General features: G+C 39.9%; 1 protein-coding gene across 1 annotated transcript in view; it reads left to right on the top strand.

Moving 5' to 3' along the window:
- Positions 1-20,921, top strand: part of CUBN (cubilin) — a 146,040-nt gene that overhangs the window by 81,826 nt on the left and 43,293 nt on the right. Inside the window, exons 33-47 of the mRNA XM_076331626.1 lie at positions 753-869; positions 3,110-3,223; positions 4,490-4,618; positions 4,892-5,024; positions 7,229-7,434; positions 8,720-8,901; positions 10,459-10,648; positions 11,718-11,915; positions 12,243-12,389; positions 13,274-13,464; positions 13,800-13,983; positions 15,323-15,497; positions 16,550-16,728; positions 18,381-18,590; positions 18,892-19,032. Coding sequence (XP_076187741.1) covers positions 753-869; positions 3,110-3,223; positions 4,490-4,618; positions 4,892-5,024; positions 7,229-7,434; positions 8,720-8,901; positions 10,459-10,648; positions 11,718-11,915; positions 12,243-12,389; positions 13,274-13,464; positions 13,800-13,983; positions 15,323-15,497; positions 16,550-16,728; positions 18,381-18,590; positions 18,892-19,032 — 2,496 coding nt within the window. The remainder of the gene's footprint in view (positions 1-752; positions 870-3,109; positions 3,224-4,489; positions 4,619-4,891; positions 5,025-7,228; positions 7,435-8,719; positions 8,902-10,458; positions 10,649-11,717; positions 11,916-12,242; positions 12,390-13,273; positions 13,465-13,799; positions 13,984-15,322; positions 15,498-16,549; positions 16,729-18,380; positions 18,591-18,891; positions 19,033-20,921) is intronic.

Genomic DNA, 20,921 nt, shown 5'->3' with positions numbered 1-20,921 from the left:
AGCTCCACTCTTCCTGAGAAGACCCTGTAAGTTCCATCTCCTGCTGGTTGTTTTAGGCAGCACAGCACGGTAAGTGAATCTCAGTCTTCGGTACCTAACTCTCCACCCTGCTGTTTAAAGCAGCTGTGTGTTAAACTCAGATCTGGGGGTTTTATGATGAGTCAGTATGCTTAGAAATGAGGCATGGTTAGCCAGCACTGTTAGCCAAAGTTATGCAGTCAGCCAAGCTCTTGCACATGTGCAACATTTCACACAATTGCAGTTTTGTTGACGCAGCTCACAAGAGGATGATGCCAATGCAACGTGATGCCATCCTTGGGCATTGGAAGGTTCTGGAGAGTTTCTTATGATTTTTTCCTTCCTAGTTGCCAACACAGGCAAATGATCAGAGAAATGGGTGTATGATTGCACTACCCTGAAACCAAGTTATTTTGCCCCAAAAATTGCTCTTCTGGGCTATGAGGAGCTGATAAAGATGAGGTCTGTTCCCAAGTCACTCTGGCTTCTCTCAGATGGTCAGCCTGGTGTAGCATGGCCTGTGGATCCAGGTCAAGAAAGTACACCCGGTGCTTGGAGCTAGTCCTTAAGTCTCCTTTTCTGATAAATTACTGTCATGAATTTTATCCTCATTTCACATTGATGTAGCATGTTACATTTTATGCATTCATTTTCACTACAGAATCTAAGATATGTGTTTTGTATATGTAAATATCTATGTGTCTATGTGTGTGTGTATGTGTTTCATTCTAAAGCATGCGGAAGTTTCATACAGTCAGATTCAGTTGGGGCAGCAATTTCCTCTCCTCTGTATCCTGCCAAATACCCAAACAATCAGAACTGCAGCTGGATTATTCAGGCTCAGGAACCATGTAAGTAAAAACATCTTTTATAGTTAGCGGGGATGACTAACATCCTCATCTTCTTTTCTGTAATAACAATACAAAATTCCTCCCTTATTTCTCTAGGAAGTTCTGTATCCTGGTAGTTGGAGAGTGTGTCTCTCCTTATCTGTCCTAAGTCAGATTTCACTGTAAAAGATTTAGTGCATAGTGAGGAAAACGGTTTACAACTTTTTGTCATCTTAGCTGATTTACTGTGACCCAAGTGTTGCAATTCTAAATGAGGTGTTGAATACTATGTGAAGTTGGATTCGTCCGTGAGAAAATCTAAGGGCTTATATATAATTAAAGCACTTGTATTTAGCCGACCTTATTTTGGTCTGGATTTTTCAAGCTAGAGTTGTGTTAGATCAAATCTATGCTGTTAACATAAAAAAAAGAAATTTTAATTAAATAATGAGAAAAGATACAGAGGAATTTCAATTTCTATGTGCATAGATACCCTCTTAGATGTTCCTGTCTCATTTTAGATAGATTTATGATTGATCATAAAACACTAAATATTTTCCATCAGACACCGGTATTACCTTTAATACCCAGTATTACCTTTACATTGTATAAGATTCCTAAAAAATATTTACAATTGGGTAATAGTATCCTGGTAACATCATTTAAAATAAATGTTTATTTTTAATAGCAACTACTGAACTTCAGTTGTTCATCTGATATTTAGCCATTGTTGTTAAAATCATAGAATGTTCCAACCACATTTATAAGTTTATTTTGCTAAGTTATAAAATCAATTTGCCAAAGAAAACACCAAAAGAAAAATCAGGAGATAAGCAATACTTTTTTTTAACATAGGTTCTTATAAAAATACATGAAAAGGACATCATCAAAGCTGTTCCTCACCTACATAGCATTTATTTTTAAAGACAATCTTTTCCTGGATCCAGGTTGAAAACTCATACGTAACTGTTGTCTCCTGAATTACATCAGTATGAGAGACCAGAAAAATGCTGTATAAGAAGTAGCCTGTGTACGTAATGACTTCCTCCACTTACCGCCAGGACCACCACATGCAACACGTTAACAGGGCTTCATTATGCCAGTCACACCAGCATTATAGGGCATAGCCATACACAATAGATTTAGCCAATGGCAAACCACAGCACAGTTCCTGCTCTGCTTTTACTGAGAAGGCCAACAAATCTCCTGCTCTTGCCACCCACTGTGTTTTTCCTTTTTGCTTTGTGTCCTGAGGACCTGCATTGATAGCGGTAATTGACCGGGCAGGACACAAAAAAGTGCCAAACACGCAGACTATGCAGCTGAATGCCAGTCAGTGGCACCCTGCTGAATGCAGTGCCTGGGTCCATGTCTGTCATTTCAGCTTATTCTAGCTAATTAATTGTAGCCCAGTGAGAAGCAAAATATTTGTGTCAAATTCAGGCTTGGTCAATGTGGGAGAAAACTTAGTTATCATCTAAATCATGAGACTCTTTCTGACCCACTCGAACTGCATAGGAGCTCTAAGGCCAGGAGTAACTACTGTCACAGACTGGCATTGAGGACAGCCTCTCTTCTTCCAGTTGTGACTTCACCTTTGTTCAGATCAGACAAGCAAGAGCAATATGAGAGTCAAAGACACCCTGAGTTGGAAATCCTCTTTTTCAGGACGTAGTCTGCAGTCCAAGGGTGTGGAAAATCCAATCCTGTACAAATATAGCTGAGGGTAGTTAATGATCCTTTAACCAGTCCAACTGATGTATGTGGAACGTTACAAAACGATGAAAGAACCAGCTCTTTCTAAGCTGGAGCAGGGCAGCATCAATTCACATTTTGTCCTGATCGATGGTATCGATCGCAAAGGGACAGAAGGTCACGGATGTGCAGAGATAAGTTTTGTTTCTCAATGTCTGTAGATTTTCCATGTTGTATTTGCTGACATTTTCAGTATATAATGAAGCTGTTCGGATACTAGGAATTTAAATTCATGTGTATGTGTTAAATCCTATGCTTCTAATGCTGATTGTACTAGAAAGTACTGAAATATAAAGAGATTTATCAGGATCTTTGCAGTAAGGATTAATGCACTTCCATCATATTCACTCCTCATATCAGGGAATAAACTACTTCAGATGTTATGTTTTATGGGGACTGACTGACTTCAGAGGAGAAAAGAAAAGATGGTACATTTGTTTACATGTAATTATTTCTCTGTGAAATGCCAAACTTCTTTTTAAGTTTTTACTCTTTGCTGTTGCCAGTCAACCACGTCACACTCTCGTTCACTGACTTTGATATTGAAAACAATAGACAAAACTGTACAACAGATTTTGTGGAGATTTTGGATGGGAATAACTACGAGGCTCCTCTTCAAGGTATTGTACCTTTCTCTTGTTTATTTTATATATAGAACTACACCCAAGCTAAGCAGGAGAAGGTTTTCTGTGAGCGTCCTCCTGCTTCATGGATCTTCTCTGATAAAGGAAGCTCCTTGGCCAGAGGAGACCGGGAATAGAGGAAAAGCCTTCAGTGTGAATGCCACAGTCCTCCTAGGCTCTGACTGTATCCCTACTAACCTGCAGTTTGGAGTTGACTCCAGCTGCCTTTTCCTTCCTCAGCTGAACAATATTCGGAACCAAGCAATTAAGTTTAAACTGAATTCCCAGTTAACTGTACAAAAACATAACATAACACACACTCATAAGCACAATCCACACTAAACATAGGTGAAGAAAGCTGCAGATTTCTGGGAGCAGAAAATGGATTTTCCTCAAGCCCTGGGAAGCCTGATTTTCTGCTTGTTCCTGAATTTGCTACAGCTTTCTCCCTGTCCCTCTCTGTCCAGGGCCATCCCCTTCAAGTGGCAGGAGCAGCCTTGAGCAGCAAAATTCAGTGCTTATACTGCCAGGAAGCTATGAGAGAGCCCTGGCCACAGGGTGGTCCTGACTCCACTCACATCTCCAGGGTTGCCTCAAATTCCTTTCTGGGAAATACGGAATATCTGTGCCTGACTATGCTCTCCCTTACTCTACTTTTGTATATGCTTCTTTGTCAGGAGTGGGGCTGCACTCAATTTAAATAGTCTGTAACTAAGAGCAGAATTCATTTTTGGTCTCCTACCCTTGGCTTTCAGTTGACAAGAGGACCAGGATACTAGCTGCTATCTTTCTTTTTGCTGTCAGATGCCTTTCTGCTAGATCATGATTCATATTCCTAATCCCTATGTTACAATCCATTACAGAAGAACCGGTCTGTTATTTGTCACTTGTTTTTGTCATCAGAAACCAATTGAGTGAAATGGAAACTACTGTCAGATATATTTGATGGGATTTTTTTTTTCAATTAGGCTGTAATTTCTGTATAGAGTGAACACAAAGGAGCTCAATGACAGAACAGCCAGTGACTAGGGTGTCTGGAGTGTAGAACGTCCTTCCTCTGTTAAAAAAAATTGCCACCAGACTTGAGTTCTGTGCTAATGAAATGGAACATTTCATTTTTATGTAGATTGAATTGACAACTGCAATTGTAAGCAACAAATGTTACTACTGGTTGCTGTTAGGCATTAACCCCAAATGTTAAATTAGCAATAGTAATTACGTGCTGAACACTCCTTTTTTTCTCTCTGGCTTGTTCTCTTTCAGGCCGTTACTGTGGCACTACTATACCACATCCTATCACTTCTTTTGGTAATGCCTTGGTGGTGAACTTCATCTCCAACAACAACATTACTGCCAGGGGCTTCCATGCCACCTATGCTGCATCATCATCATGTAAGTCCATATGACAGGTGTTGCTGTCTTATGCCTCTGACTTTTAGGAAAAAGAACAGATCCTGTATCTCTTTGTCTCTCTGACATTCCCTTTTTTAAAATCCCCTATTGCCCTTCCTCTTTTTGGCCAAGGTCTCAGCGAATATATCAACAAGCTAAAGAACAAGGAGACAAGGAGAAATGCTTTCTTGATTAGCAAATGCTCTGGCTCTGTCAAGGTATTTTTTTTTATGTCATGCTTCTCAAGCCTCTGCTGTCTCCTTCTTGTTGCAGCCTGCGGGGGTACTTTCCACATGGACAGAGGAGCTTTCAACAGCCCTGGCTATCCCGAGCCATATCCACTCAACACCGAATGTGTCTGGACAATTCTCAGCTCCCCTGGCAACCGGCTCCAGCTGTCCTTCACGTAAATGCATTGCCAGGGGTTATTATTCAGCCCTTTAACAGACCTGAAAGAAGGATGCCCTGTGTTTATTAGGAAATGTAATTACCAGATGATAAAGCTGAAACATGTTTTTAGAGTGACTTGGAAAGAGAACACAGCAGTGGTTAGTGGCAGCTTGCAATCAGCGTTCTCCTGTCTTAGTCATTGTTTATATTAAGGCATATACAGCATTATATAAATAGGTGGTTTATTGTTTGAGCAACATGGGATGCTGAAGAAGCCAGTTCTCACTCACTTATAAACAAGAAGAGGAAATTTAGCATTGCTCTGCCTTTTCCTTACAAAGGGAATTCCTACTATTTCCTTACTACCAGATTCATTGTAGTATTTATTATATAGCTGAGTAATATAAAGGGCCCAGATACTCCACAGATTGTAGGGTTAAAATTGATATTAAACTCTTCAAAATTTCTCCAACAATTAGAGCAGTGGAGGTAAAATGGGCCAGGAGAGTATCTGAAGGAATTTTGTTTTCACTTCAGCTAAGTAACTTTTCTTTGAAGACTTCTGACAGGAAAGTCATGCGTGATCCACAGAACAACGTGAAGTCCTTTACTAGGGTCGTTAGGTTGTTCTTTACCCGTGATGTGGATTTCTGAGCCTCTCTGTTTCCTGGCATCAAACAGTGGCTGCTGCCAAGAAAGAGAGCACTGACCCTTTGCAAAGCTTATCAAGAATCAGCAGGAAAAGTAATTCTGCAACCTGCATTTACAGTTAATCAGGACAAAAGGAAAATTTGCCCAGTTAACATGCTGACTGCATAAGGTGCAATTTGTTAGGCACATACTGATTCACTAACTCAATAAAAAGGACATTCTATTCCTCCTTTACTCACTAAAGCAGAGAAAAAGTACTACAGCCTGAAAACATTTTCCAAAATATTTGCTACAAAATAATGAATAACAACTTTTCAGAACCAAAACAGAAATCTAGTGTGAAGCAGAAACTATCAGTGGAACATACATTCAGTTATATAAAGTGACACTGAGTAGATGTAAACTCCTTTTCTTCAGTTACACATAGCTGAAAGGCAAGCTGAAAATATTGGAAAGCATGGAGTAATTGGGTTAGAAAGCAGTATTTATTTTATTTAATTTAATATTAGGGGTTTATAAAGTTTTGTTGGCATGAGGCATTCATTTTCTTCAGCTCAGTCTGAACAGAAATGCCTGTCTTGCAATTTGAGGGTTAGCTTTAAATTAGTCTGAAGTATATCCAGATGAGTGGTTGGAACCATTTCACAGCATGTGTACACTGAACACATATGGCTATATTCAGGACTGAAAGGGAGGAGTTGTTACCAGAAAATGAGAAAGCATAAATATTTGGGGCATTGGTTATAAAAGGCACTCTCTGGAATCTTTACTATATATTCATAGCCTGCTTCTGAAAAGTATATTGGATTGAATCAAAGCATATCACTTAGAATAACATAATGATTTTTAGAATATATGTAGCATTCAGCTTGGTGCAATAATTTAGAATTTATAATTTGATTACCAAATCCCATTCCTTTTCTAAGGTAAAAATCAGTTTAGAAGAGTTCTTAACAATCCTTATTATTATTTTGCGCACCCAGCTATGTGAAACTCAGAGAGGCCAGAGAAGCAGTAATATTTTGTAATTCTGGAGAAACTGCTAAGGGATTTCTGAGCTCTGAGGTGTTAACTACAAATGAATCTAAGCTTCTGGAAATTGTTATCTCACCAGAGATTGTACTGAAATAATACACATATGACAGGGCTGCAAACTGATTTGTAAGGCTAAAAGTATTCTCTGCACCCAACAGATGTGCACCCAGTAAATAGTCTGACCTGGGCTTATATTAAAAATCTGTTTTATATATCAGGGGCTTTCTGTGTTTCACGGTTGTTGTTGGAGAACCAACAAATATTACAAGGGTTTGAGAACTCTTTAAAAATTATAACTTTGCAAACTGAAGCTCTGTCATAAAATAAGGGGCCAGAAAGGAGAGAGCCCTGTATCAGTAGCACTGCCAGGTAATGAGCAATGACTTCTGGGTTCTGGAGGGTTTTGTTGCTCCCCTCTTCTTAACTGTTACAGTAGGATACCAGCTACAGGGGGATTTGTGGCCTGGCAGGGCAAACTCCAAAGTATGTATCAGTCATATGCCTGCTAATGCTCTTCTACTGCTATTGAAACAGAGCGTTTCAGGTGGAAGATAGTAGCGGCTGCACCAAAGATTACCTGGAGATTCGTGAAGGGAACGATACAGGCACACTGGCAGGACGATTCTGCGGGAACTCCTTGCCTTCAAATTATATGTCTACTGTTGGACATGTCCTGTGGGTCAAATTTGTCTCAGACAACTCAGGCACTGGTGTTGGCTTCAGGGCCACATTCTCTCACTGTAAGTAAATGATATTTAATTGAAAACTGTTGTTCTTTCATAACACTTCCAAAATGATTCAAAGAAGTGAACGTTTGGCCCTGTAAAGTCTATTAGAAAATGCTTGTTGATTCACAGCAAGGCTGTGAATTGACTTAAAAAATATTTTGTAAAATATCTGCTGAATATAAAGGGATGCTCTAAAACATGTCAGAACAGAACTCGTGTGTATGTAACTTAATCAGAAGAATTAGACATTAAATTCTATCTTTTTAAATTATCATAACAGACAATTTTTTTTTCAAATTGATCATACTATCCTTCCAGAAGCAAAAAACTTCATGGATTACAGAAAATAAAATGTACTCTATTTTATTGACTGTTTTCTAACAGTTTATCACCTGGTTTTCAGATTCTTCCTTCAGCAGTGTTGGGCTGTGAAGATACAAATAAGAGATATATACTAAAAACTTTTATGGCAACCCAAGTTTACCAGTAGCCTGTTAGAGTTAAAAATATCTGACCATATGTCTTTGCTACCTGAGAGTGAGCAATGGTATTTAATGTTTATGTTGCCATTTATTAGGCAATTGACAAATTAAGAAAAAAGCATTTCTTTCCCAGCTTTCCATTTTGCTTTTTGAGTATGACAGTGTCCATCTTCCTAGGTTTGGATCTAGATGCCATCAACCAGGAAGCAGAATTAGAAGAAAAGGAAATTATGCCAGTTTATAGATCCAAAATTGCAAGGGACCATTGCAAACATCAGTCCGACTTGCTGCATGAACAGACTGCTGAAGCTAAACATCCACAGCCATTCTGATTATGCAAGCTAAACTTCTAATAATTTTCCTTACTTTGAGACTTTTACTACTCATTTTCAAAAGGGATTATCAATAGGTCAGAGCTCAATCAAATCAGAACCGTTTTTCACCAGAATACACAAAAGCATTTAAAAAAAATAATTTTATTATTTAATGCTTCTTGGGAAGAAATGAACATGAAGTAGGCAGTCGGGGGGAATTTAGATGTGCCATCTTCCCACCTCTCCTACATGTAGAGCCACATGGCTGTAATGGGTAATTTCCTTCAGATAAGGGCACACTGCAACCCTCACAACAAGAAAATAATTAGATGTACATCCTAGGACTGTCTGAAACACAAGCCTATGCCTCACAGCGCTGTCTAGTCCTAAGTAAATTACGTCAGATGGGCTGAAATGAAAGCTATATTCCAGTCTGGGCCCCAATGCTTCTTTTAATCTAAGTGAATTAGAGGCATTAGTTGTCTGTTTCTTGTTTTTCAGTGTATGGAAATGACATTGTGGGAAACAGAGGACAAATAGCTTCACCACAGTGGCCCAGAAGTTACCCTCACAATTCCAATTACCAATGGCGGATTAGTGTTAATGCTTCACAAGTCATCCATGGCCATATCCTGCAGATGGGTATCGAAAATCATCACAGATGCCATTATGACAAGCTAAAGGTGATTTCGTTGCGAGAAGTTATTTTATTTCAATTAACTTTGATAAAATGATGAATAGAGAAACATACAGGAGGAATGGGAAGAATTTTTGAGAATCTAGTGTGGCTTATTGTTTTGCTATGTCATCTTTTCAACACTTATTAGCTATAGGAAGGGTTACATACTCTTTGGCTCCCTAACAGATATTTCCAGGCTGTGAGTTTGAAACTTATTAAAAATAAGTCTACAATGGTACAATCCTGAATTTTCAAATCCAAGAATTTCAGGTCAGATACCAGATTGAACTTTGCTCTGTGCTGGTTCAGTTGAGGACAACAGTGACAGTAACATCTCAGTGCCTCTAAAAATGGTTATTTTAAAATCCTACAAGGAACAATCCTTTACTTGCACCTTCTTTGCTCTCTGGATCAATAATTTGCTGTTGGCAGTAGGAAGGCACCTCTTTCTTCCTGTTTGATTTTTTTTCTGTACCCTCCTGTAATACAGTCTAGCCTTTTTACCAGGCTAAAAAATACAGCATGCATGGTGCTAAGCAAAATGGAGGAATAGAGGCAACAACTTCTTTCTGAACTTAGCTAAACATAACGACTTAGTTAAATAAGGTAAATCTCTTCTTGTCTGTTTTGTATTTTTTTTTTTTTTTTAACCAGCTGATTCAATAATTGTACTTTTCTTTCATCTTTGGGAAAAAGAAAGTTAACATTAGTTCAATATATTCAGTATATTCAATTCATTATTAATTCACTGATATCCAAATTTAATATTAGTTCAAAAAGGAAATATAACTTTTTCCTTCATCTCATGTCAGATTTTAAAGGCATCTTCTTTCTTCTAACTCAGCCTGCCTGTCTTTGTCTGTCCCTCTGAAAGCAAAATGAGTTTCTTAAATCAGCTAGATATTCAGTGGGTGTGAATCAGCCTACCTTTAACTTGACTTGAGGATCAAATCTTCAATGTAATAATAATGTTTGTTTAATATTTCCTAGCTTTCTCTACTGGACATTTTTTACTGGGGGGAAGAGGACAAGAACACAAATAGGTTTGAAAGGTGATAAAAAGAAGCATCTTTTAACCAGCCAAGATTTTGGCTTATAAATACATAAAATGAAAAAAATATTATTGCATATTTGTTTGATAGAATTTAAAATATATGTGTTCTTCAGGGGGAAAATGGGGGAAAAAAAGAAAAACAATGCCTTTTTTTCCTGCAGATCGTGTTGGTTTTTTCCTCAGCAAGGAACAAGGTTGTACTAGTGGACTTTTTTAATTTGGGAAGCCAGTCCATGTCCCCAAAGAACTGCCCTGTGATGGGGAATGAGCTGAATTTGATGGCTTCCATTCAGATCCTTCTTCTGTGAAAGCTTCACAATTAACAGTATATAATGGAAAGGGAGATTTTGTTCTGTTTTTTTTAAGAAAGGTTTCTCTAACTGGGATTTGCTGAAAGATCCCTCACTCATTTAAAGAGGGTAATTTTCTCCTTGGAAACTTGCTGAGTATGGGGCGGATGAAAATCTACCTGTGTGAGGAACGGCACCGTTCTCCTTCTCTCTGCAGGTTTATGATGGGCCCACCATTCATTCTCGTCTTATTGCAACATACTGTGGTGCAGAGCCTGCTTCTTTTGCATCCTCTGGCAGTTCGATGACAATCCAGTTTCAGTCAGATTCATCTGTGACTGGAAAAGGCTTTCTTCTGGAGTGGTATGCAGTGGATGCTTCTGCTGTTGCACGCACCATTGCTAGAGGTGGGTTTTCAATGGGTTGCACGGTTAAAAGTGATAGAGCCAGTGATATACTAAGCTTTACTTAAAAACTCCAAACCAACTTCACCACAAGAGAAAGCCCTGGCTATTAATGGAGAGAAAGCTTTCATTGACATTTTAATTAAGCATTTTAAGTAGCTTTTTAAAACAATTTCTAGGGACTCTCAGATATACTGTTTTACAGTGTTTTAAAAATAAGCATGTTGATAGAGGGTCATTTTTCTTACACATGTATTTCATGAAAGCTAAACATTTTATATGCTTTCATGAAAAGGTATCCCTCTTGAAATACCCTTCTTAAATCACTGGCCATTGTGATATGAAACCTTTCACTATAATGCATCTCATATCCATAAATAAAGAGAATATGCTCAGTATGATCATGTACCTCTGACAAATAGCTCCTGGAAGGAGAGGGAATATGCCTCTTGTACCGTTGATTTTCTCTGAGCAAGTTCAACACGAGAAAGTTAAGACTAACTAGGACATAGCGCAATGTCTTCTTTCTAAATCTGAAGGCAGACTTCTGGGGACAGAGGGACTAAGGATCCCTGGGGCTCTGCAGGATAGTAGCAGTATGTAATGGGTTTATGTGCTGGGAGAGCACTGAGCCACTAGATATCTCAGCAAGGACTCCATCTTGATCTAAACTTTTAGAGGAGACATTAGGAGTGAAGAAAGAAAAGTACTTCAATTTCAAGAGGGTCTAAATTGTTTATATATTATTGGTTATGCATGCACCATTCCTTTCTGATGTGCAACCTGTGTTAAACTGTGGTAGATGCTCTTAGGTCTTTTGCTAGGTATTCCTCATGGTAAAATAGGTCACATCATTGCTGCACCAGGTAGCACAGGAACATCCTTATAGGTCAGGATTTTCAGGTTTTGTATTCCCAGCCCAAACTGAAGTAATGCTTGAAGAAATGCATTCCCGTGACTACACACATCATCACTGTGCCCCCATTGTGCTTAATTATAGGACTCAAATTATACGAGGGGAGTGTTCAGTTTAAAGAGGATGCTTTCATTTTCGTCTTCTTGTACGTGACAGGTGCATGCGGAGGGACTGTAACAACTGAAGAAACACCTTCATTCCTCTTCTCACCAGGCTGGCCCATGAATTACAGAAATTTTGCTGACTGTGTGTGGCTTATCAGAGCTCCTGGATCCACTGTGGAGTTCAATATCCTGGCCCTAGACATAGAATCTCACAGCTCATGCAACTATGACAAACTTATTATCCGAGACGGTGAGAAGCCAATCTTGCCCTACCTCAACAGCATGCAATAGAGGTCCCAGTACCTGGAATTCTCATGTCCATTGAGCTTAAGCAATCTAGATAGCAATGGAAACATGCTCTAAATCAGTATTCTTCCTCTATGCTGAGACATTCTGCTAGTTAAAATAAAACTAGCAAAGTCTAGCCAAATATTTGGTGGTCTATAAAAATATTTCTCATTCTGTAAGGGGTTAAAGATCTTGAAAAGCACCTGCCTGAAAGTGTGAGCCACAGCAACCAACAGGCAGATGTGAACTGATTTGGTTTTAACACTAACATTTCTTCTTTTGATCTCAGGAGACACTAGTCTTTCTCCAGTGATGGCTACTCTGTGTGGACGAGTACGTCCTGGGCCAATAAGATCAACTGGAGAGGCGATGTTCATCCACTTCATGTCAGATGCAAGTGTCACTGGAGCTGGGTTTAATGCCTCTTATCACAAAAGTAAGATTTGTTTCTCTTCTCACCCAGATAAATGTCTGCCTTGCTGCTAACAATGGGGTAAGGAAAGAAAAGACTCTGGCATTTTTAACAGCTGTCTACAGTCTATCTAATTAATCACACTGGCCAATTATTCACATCTCATGAATATGCATTAATAAATGTCTGACTCTGCAAAGGTAAAATTTGCTATTTTCCCAGCAATATAATACAACAAAGCATGATTCAACCAGACCAGTCACTTTTCAGAAGTAAGAAAAGTGTATGCCTAAGTCTGTAACAGCTCAGCTGAAGGGTGAAAGAATGCCCAACTAAGAAAGGGAAATAAATGACTGAAAGCATAGACACAAAACAGAGAGAGACAGATGCAGAAAGCTGTGTAAGTTCCAGCAGGAATGTCAGCAATTTCCAGTGGCTCTCCTCCCACATGCACCCAGGGGTGATAACAGATTCCTGAATGGGCTGAGGCACCAAGGAAGGTGTTAGGATAACAATGGGCAGCCAGGGGAAGTTCTTCTGACTCGCAGCTTGAGTAGGTGACAGTGGTTTGGTCCATGGCTAGAAGCAATGTACTCAGATAGTGTAACAATATGCTCATGCCATGGGAAGTCCTTGGCATAGCTGCCTGCTTACTCGTCTGTTAAGTCTGAGAACTGAGTCTCACAGTCAAGATGTTTGGTGTGTGTCATCTTGTGATCTACTAGCTTGTATCTGGGAGATCATTCATTGTGTGCATTGCTTTATGCCCCTCAACTCTTCATGCACTTGCCTCAACATTTGCTTTTACCTGTCACATCTTCCTGTTAGGAGGCTGGGTTTTTTTCTAAATGAATATGTGAATAGTTGACACTAATGTTTTCTTCTTTGCTTCAACTCCTTTTTCTCAGGTTGCGGAGGCTATTTGCACACAGGCAGGGGTGTCATAACATCCCCCAACTATCCTCAAGACTATGCTCCTAATCTGAATTGTTCCTGGCATGTAGTGGTAACCTCTGGATTTATCATTGCTGTCCATTTTGAACAGCCTTTCCAGGTTAAGAGTGAGGATACTTCCTGTAGCCTTGGAGATTATGTAGAGGTGAGGTTATTGGCTAGGTCACCAAATCCTCAAAGCTATTAAAGCTACTGAATCTTACAGATTTCAATGTCAGTAAGGCAGCCCAGGTTGTCAGGGGGTGGAAATACCAAAGAGAAATACTAAGAGATTATTTCTCTCTCTCTCTCTGTCCCCTCCCCCCCTCTCCCCCCATCTCCCCCCCCCCCCCCCCCCCCCCCTCCCCCCGCCATTGCTGTGCATTGATTAATCACCAGGTTATTGTTTTCCCACATGGCTGGAAGCTTTGAGATGGTGTGTGCTCAAAGTTTACATTCCAGGGCTGTTTGCTTGAGTGACGTTAGCAATTTCTCTTCTAGCTGAAGAATGGGTTAGATAATGCTGCCCCACCTTTGGTGTCTGGAAGAGGGAATGGACGGTTTTGTGGAAGCAGCCCCATCTCTACCATGTACACCACCGACAATCAGCTGTTTGTCCACTTCATTTCTGACAGCAGGAATGAGGGTCAAGGATTCAAACTGAAATATGAGGCTAAGAGTCTAGGTAAGTCTAGGAAATAAACATAAGTTCTGCAACTCAATAGATACAACTTGGAGTTTGTCCTCTTAAAGGAGGTTGTTGTTATGTTCCAACCCTGGTAAAATCAGATGTCTGCAAAAATGTCCTGTTTCCTTCTTTAGTGCATGACTTCTGATCCTACTCTCAAATTTCTCGTTTTTAAAGAGGGCCAGCTCCATGTCACGGAACCTGGAGATATTAAAGCAAAAAAACCTCAAACTTATGGTGGGCTCTTTGGCAGGGAAGTAGCATCTATAGTTAGGAAGAGATGTTTATAATTCATATAGGAAAGGAAAAAAAAAGCTGGAAACAGGAACATTATTTTGAACATAGAGCACCCAGTGCAAGTGCTAAATTATGTCAGGAATGATTTAGGCTGGTGTGTTGAGAAAGGTGGTAACATTTCTCACAAGTTTTTCTCTCAGCTGAGAAAATAACATTCCCTGCCAGAGCTAACATTTTTTGAAAGAATGAAGAAAATGGAGACTCAGGCCCCAGGGGTAAATCAGGGGCTTGGCATTTGCAGTTATTCCACTGTATTCATGACACATGCCACGTGGGACACTAGGAGACCTCCTATTAAACAGTGTAACTAAACACAACTACAGCAACCTGTCAATCCACTCAAATTTGTAAGTGCTTATTTTCTGCCTAGTTTTCCCTGCTGCCACAAAGAATCATTCTTAGCATTACTGTAGGGGATTCATGAAGGGAATGGGTGAAGCTGTACAATAGTATTTCTACCACTTCAATTTAGAATGCTTGACTAAAACCCTGTGTTTACTGGTATTGCTAGAACATAGTGGGGGGGGTTGACAGAAAGGTTCTGGTCAAAAGAAATATGTTTTCATAGGATGAAGGACCTGAACAAATCCTCATGTTTGCTCTGATTGGCATTCTTCACACATATTCATTATTGTCTCAGATATTTCAATTTTTGGAAAGCAGAAGTAGGGAATGATTCACAAAAGCATTGATGGGTCTGACTTGTAGGCTTTCTAGTTCTTGGGAACTGGGGTAGGAACAAGGCAAGAAATATGTTTCCTGATTGGTTTAGAAGCAATCCAAGGAAGAACTAATAGCAGTTTAACTCAGGGCCCTGAACATTTGGAAATGAGGAGGGCTAGGTAAGCAGGAGCACAGGAACATAGGATTCTATTGCATTAAAATGTTTTCCCACAGTAAGCGATAAAATGCACTTTTTTTTCATGTAACTATATGACACCAAAAGGAAACTGTGTTGGAATATAGTGATGACTCATGTTTGATGCCTCACCCATTTCCTTAACATGTTGTTTTTTATTGGCGATCTTTTCTTTCCCAGCTTGTGGAGGGAATATTTATATCAATGATTTCAACCCCAGTGGATATACATCTTCCCCCAACTATCCGAGCAATTATCCCCCGCATGCTGACTGTGTCTGGACCATAACTGCTCCTAATGGACATGCAGTAGAGCTGCAATTTGAAGATCAGTTTTACATTGAACCTTCACCAAAGTATATATCCCATTATTTTGCCTGTGTTTCTTCAGAGACTCCATTCTGATTCTTCTTTCCCCGTTACTTTCTGTAATTCCTCCCAGAGTGCACTTCCAGATTTACAATCAAAAGTGATGATTAGGAAATTTTTGAGAGAGATCACTGAAGCTATCAAGTCACTCGTATACATTCCTAGGACTTTGCAGTGCATGATATTAATATAACAGACAGAGAGGAAGCAACCATGGTAGAAAGGTGCCTTCTATAAAATCTGTGCCCTCTAGTCCTTTCATATTCAGATTTTCAGTCATTGTGACTCTCTAGTTGTTTTATGTCCAATGGATTACCACCACAACAGTTTGTCTCCTTCCTCCATTGCCTGTCTGCTGATTTGCAATGGGTCTACATGTTTTGCACCCCCTGCCTGAAGCACAAAACAAGGCCCAGTTTCCAGCTGATGTAACTGCATTGATTTGGGGCTGGACCACTATACGCCAAAGGTGACCCTCACATGTGAGATCATGTCCAGAAAAAACAATGCAGGATGGAGAATCCCAAAGGTGTCCTTTCTCTCTGGCTTCCCAGGATGCTGCACCATTCAGAAGGCAAAGCTGTTAGTTAAGATATTTTGGGTCTTTCTAAGCCCACCTAAGTAAGCACCCATATTTGAATTTTTTTCCATTCATCTGTTTTATATCTGTTGCTTAATTCAAGTCATAAATGAGTCTTAATAGGGAATATCTGCTGAATCTGAATGCTGCCAAAAAATACATATTAAGGATGGTCGCAACTACTTTATCAGTGCTGTTCATACCCTTCCCTAGGACTTGCTTCTGTCAGATCTGATCTGATCATAGACTGGGCTTGGGATGAATCTTTCTCAATGTTTCTAGCACTTCTTTTGATTCAAATATTACATAACTATCGATTATGAACTTGTTGATTCCGTCCTGGTCACACTGCATGGAAACTGATCTAATTCACTACAGCTTCATGGCTTTGTGCACGTACTGAAATGATTTCAAACCATTACTGCTATACATTGAACAGAAAATTCTCTCCTTTTCTAGCTGCACTTCCAGTTACCTAGAGCTACGCAACGGCGCTGACTCCACTGCCCCCATCATTGCCAAGCTGTGTGGAGGTTTGATGCCAGGCTTGCAGAGATCCTCAGGAGCTGTCATGTACCTGAGGTTCAAGTCTGACAGCAGTGCCACACACGTGGGATTCAATGCCAAATACTCCATCGGTAATGCTTGCATTTATCAATTTCTCTGATTTTAAAGAAGATTTTGGTCTCAAGTGTCAGGCTTTTGTAATAGGGCTTAAATCATGCCTATGAGGTGGATTGACAGATACATGCCTCTTTCAATTAATGTTAGAGCTAAGGCATCAGAATCATCATAGGGGTTAACATCAGCATGTTCTGCACCCAGTATGAGGTGAAAATTATGGAAATAGGAATAGGAAAGTGCTCATAGATCTGCAGCAGTGGAAACAAAGACTGGATGACCTCTTGTCAAAGGCAATTATCAATGGGGCAGTAGAAAAAAAGGTCAACGTGGATAAAGTCATGTAACATGATTTGATTTTCAGCATGCAAAATTAGTGTCACTTTCATGAGCAGGATCCTGAAGGGGAATGCAAAGACCAGCTGAGAGTTGGCAGGAGAAGAACAAATTAGGAGCTTCTCTATGTAAATGTAAATCAATCTATAATAGCAATGCTGCCAGACAAACAGGGGCAGTACAACAATGGACTGAAAAATGAACAAACAGTAAGAACCATTATTTGTCAGCTGGGAGAAGAAATACTTTAAAATTATTTGCTCTCAAGCTGCAAAAACAGGATTAGAAAGCACTAGCAAAGTTTTAAAATTAAATAAAAAATAGTCTTTGATCGAATTCAGAAATATGCTACTTTTTTGGTTTTGATAATGTTAATAATCCTCAAAGAATAGCAGCTATTATGTTAGTGTCACTCATATAGGAAAGTCTGGGACTGTTAATTTCTCAAAGGCACAGTAGTGGACTATATTGCTTTACACGGAATTTTGCTGATTGTGTTAGATCTCAAACACTTAATCCAATGCAGTGTGCTATTATATTTCTGAATGTGAAAACTGAAGCAACTTGCAAGAAAATATTGTTAGTAGACGAAGCCACAATTTATATTTATCCATAACAGATTTACAGTATCTCAGCTGTATGCCAGTCATCCTGGAACAAAGCATTAATCACTCTGAAGAGCAGACAGTATGAACAGAACTGTTATTGCCACAAAAAGATTGTAACTAGCAGACACGCAGAATACACTGTGAAATCCAATAAATTCCACCTGGGAATATTATTTGCTGTAAGCCTTAGTATTATGAACTTAGGTTTGCAGGAACCACTGAGAAACGAGTTTTCAGAAAGAGAAAATTGAAAATAAACAGCTGTTTCCTGAATTGTGCAGTGATCCCTTACCTGTAGGCCTTAGCTGTAGGCCCAAACCAGCAGTCAACTTTTGTCAGTCATAAAAAATTTAGATCCACATTTAGCAAACTAAATTTCTTTATAATTATCTGATACAGCTTTCCAAGATTTTCTGGTAAATGTGGACATGGGTAGAAATTAGATATAGACCTTGAAATCTGTGAGTTTATTCAAATTAATAAGAGATATGACAGAGAGGAAGGGGTGCTTGCAATGGAAGGGGGTGTGCAAAAAAACCCAAAACAAACTAGGACTGGTTGAATTAGAAGGAGAATGTGAAAGATTTTTAACTGGAAGGCAATTCCTATTTTATTACCACAGTTAGAGAACAAGTCAGTTGTGCCTTAACTTTAAGTCTTGTTTAGGAGAAAGGTCATCTCTCTGAGGTTCTTCAGTCAACCAAGCAATGTTCTTCCTTTTGCAGCTCCCTGTGGCGGGACAGTGATAGGACAAACTGGCATCATTGAAAGCATGGGGTATCCTGAGCTTCATTATCAAGACAACCTGCTGTGTGAATGGTTTCTGCAGGGTCCCAGGGGCCACTATCTTACCATCAGACTAGAAGGCCTAGATATTCAGAACTCCTCCAAGTGCACAAATGACTTTGTGGAGATCCGAGAATACAACACTTCTGGTCTGAGAATTATTTCAGTGTTTGTCTTCCCTTCCCTAGTACTACTATGAAGCCTCACCAGAGGTTCCTGAAAGCATTTCCCTCTGGGTACAAAGTGAGCCTTTTCAATGTACAGTATTTGCTTCTGCCTGCCTTGCTTGCTGAAGCAAAGTAAGGCAAACAAAACCCTTCTATTTCCCAGCAATAACTTGGTTTTACTAGTTTACTCCTGCCTGTCCAGTTAAATTGGAAAGTGATCCTTCAATATAAATATAAATAATATATTGATATAAAATTGTCTTTCTGTATTTGATTTTTGCAGGAAATTTGTTGGGCAGGTACTGTGGTAATACTCTCCCTGATGCTGTGGACACCTCTGACAGTTTTGCTTATGTCAAGTTTGTCACTGATGGATCAGTCAATGCCCGAGGATTCAGACTGCGCTTTGATTCCAGTACTGAAGGTTGGATTTCTAAGGTTGCAAGTTACTTTCAGGGAAGCAACATATAACACAGACCATAACTGCACTAGTACAGCATGTATTGTAGATCACTTATTCTTGGAGCGGTGTGTATTTGCTCTTAAATTTAAACTCTGGGGGAAGTATGAACAGACCTCTCTGATCACTACTTAGCTGAGCCAAAACTTTGAGAGGCAAGCAGTCTCCTGCTATAATGGATGTTGCCATCAGTGGTAGGTCTGTCACGCCCCACCTGCGGGAAGGGGAGAGTGACTAAGATCCGCAAATCCCCTCGGTGTGGATTAAGGTGAAATAGCACTCAAGGTCCAAAAAACAAACTCCAACTTTAATGGCACAAACACTTCTATAAGCATCAACCCTCTATGTCTTAATATATAACACAAGCTAAGCGGCTTTGTGGTGAGTTGAGGTAGGCCTTGTATTACTTAACAACATCAAAAACGGAGAGCAAGAAGGAGAAGGAAAAAGAGAAAGAGAGAGAGAGCTGAGCAGCAGGAAAGTAGAGAGAGAGGGACAAAGAGATCACCAGTCCTGGATCCAGCGTCGGACCTGCCAACGGGGGGGTCGGTGCGGAGAGAGAGTGCCCCCGGGGGCTCACGTGCGCCCCTATTTATTGGCTCCAGCCCAAGGTTTCTAGAGTCTTCTCTCACCCCAGCTCCAGGAGTGGTTGAGACATTAGTCAGTCAAGGAGAGTGACACCAGGCCCCTCCCCATGGCTGGCTTCTGGAGCTTTCCCTGGGGCATTGTCTGTGCTTACAGCACAGACACGTGGGCCTCGTCCCTTACATAGGTCTCACACAATGAAGCACCCTCTTGAACACCTTTTCTTTCCAGCAATCAGTCCAGGGATGTCCTAACATACCCTCCCCACATCCGTCTGGATGAGGAGGAAGGTAAAGAAATGCTGTGATTTTCCTTTATGTTATTCTGTCCCTCTGAGGTGAGTGGTATTTTTAAATATCCCTAAAGCCAGTAGTTTTTAAATAATAGATGTTAAGCAGAATCACAGAACTGCAGAGCCACTGAGGTTGGAAGGGACCTCTGGACATGAGCTAGTCCAAGCCCACTGCTCAAGCAGGGTCAGGTAGAGGAAGTCGCCCAGGACTGTGGCCAGTCAGGCTTTGAATGTCTCCAGGGATAGAGACTCCAAAACCTCTCTGGACAACCTATTCCAGTGTTCAACAACCTTCACAGTAAAAAGTGTTATGTTCAGATGGAATTTCATGTGTTTCAATTTGTGCCCATTGCCTCTTGTTCTGAGCACAATGACTTCAAAGAGCTGCTCTGATCAGGAATAAGGACATAGACATATTCCTGCTTCACACTTCTTTTTCACATTCTTTAGTGCCCATGCAATGCTTGTCCTGCCAAAATATGTCTACTTTTTAAGAAATTCTTTGCGGTGGTGGTCTTGAAAAATCTCCTGCCAATGCTTCTTAACTCCTTCCAGCTCATTGAAAAGCTCAGCTGAAAGCTTCCTTATTCTTCGTGTTTGCTTCTGAAATAAAATGACAGAGGGGGAAACAAACTCCAAAAGAATGTTATTCCACTCCCAGGACCCTGTTATGCAACCACAGAAGAGAAAATATATTAGCAAAAATTTAATGCAGGTGGATACACAGATTAGACTATTCTGCAGGAGTCTGTGAGGGTGAGGAAAGGGACTAACTCTCCCACTGCACTCCATTAAACTGTATCTCTGTATTTTAAAAGGAAACCAGGTGTAAGCTGGTAAATTTATACCATTAGTCTCAGAAGAAAAATGCACTCTATACTCAAGACCTTTAGTGTTCTTTCCTCAGAGCAAAATTTGATATTTATAACAAAGATAGGAAAAACACAAAATAACAGTACTGAAAAAGTGTTGCTTA

The sequence above is a fragment of the Aptenodytes patagonicus genome, chromosome 2 (genome assembly GCF_965638725.1).
Source record: "Aptenodytes patagonicus chromosome 2, bAptPat1.pri.cur, whole genome shotgun sequence".
Lineage (NCBI taxonomy): Eukaryota > Metazoa > Chordata > Aves > Sphenisciformes > Spheniscidae > Aptenodytes > Aptenodytes patagonicus.
This window is presented reverse-complemented; position numbering and strand designations above follow the sequence as displayed.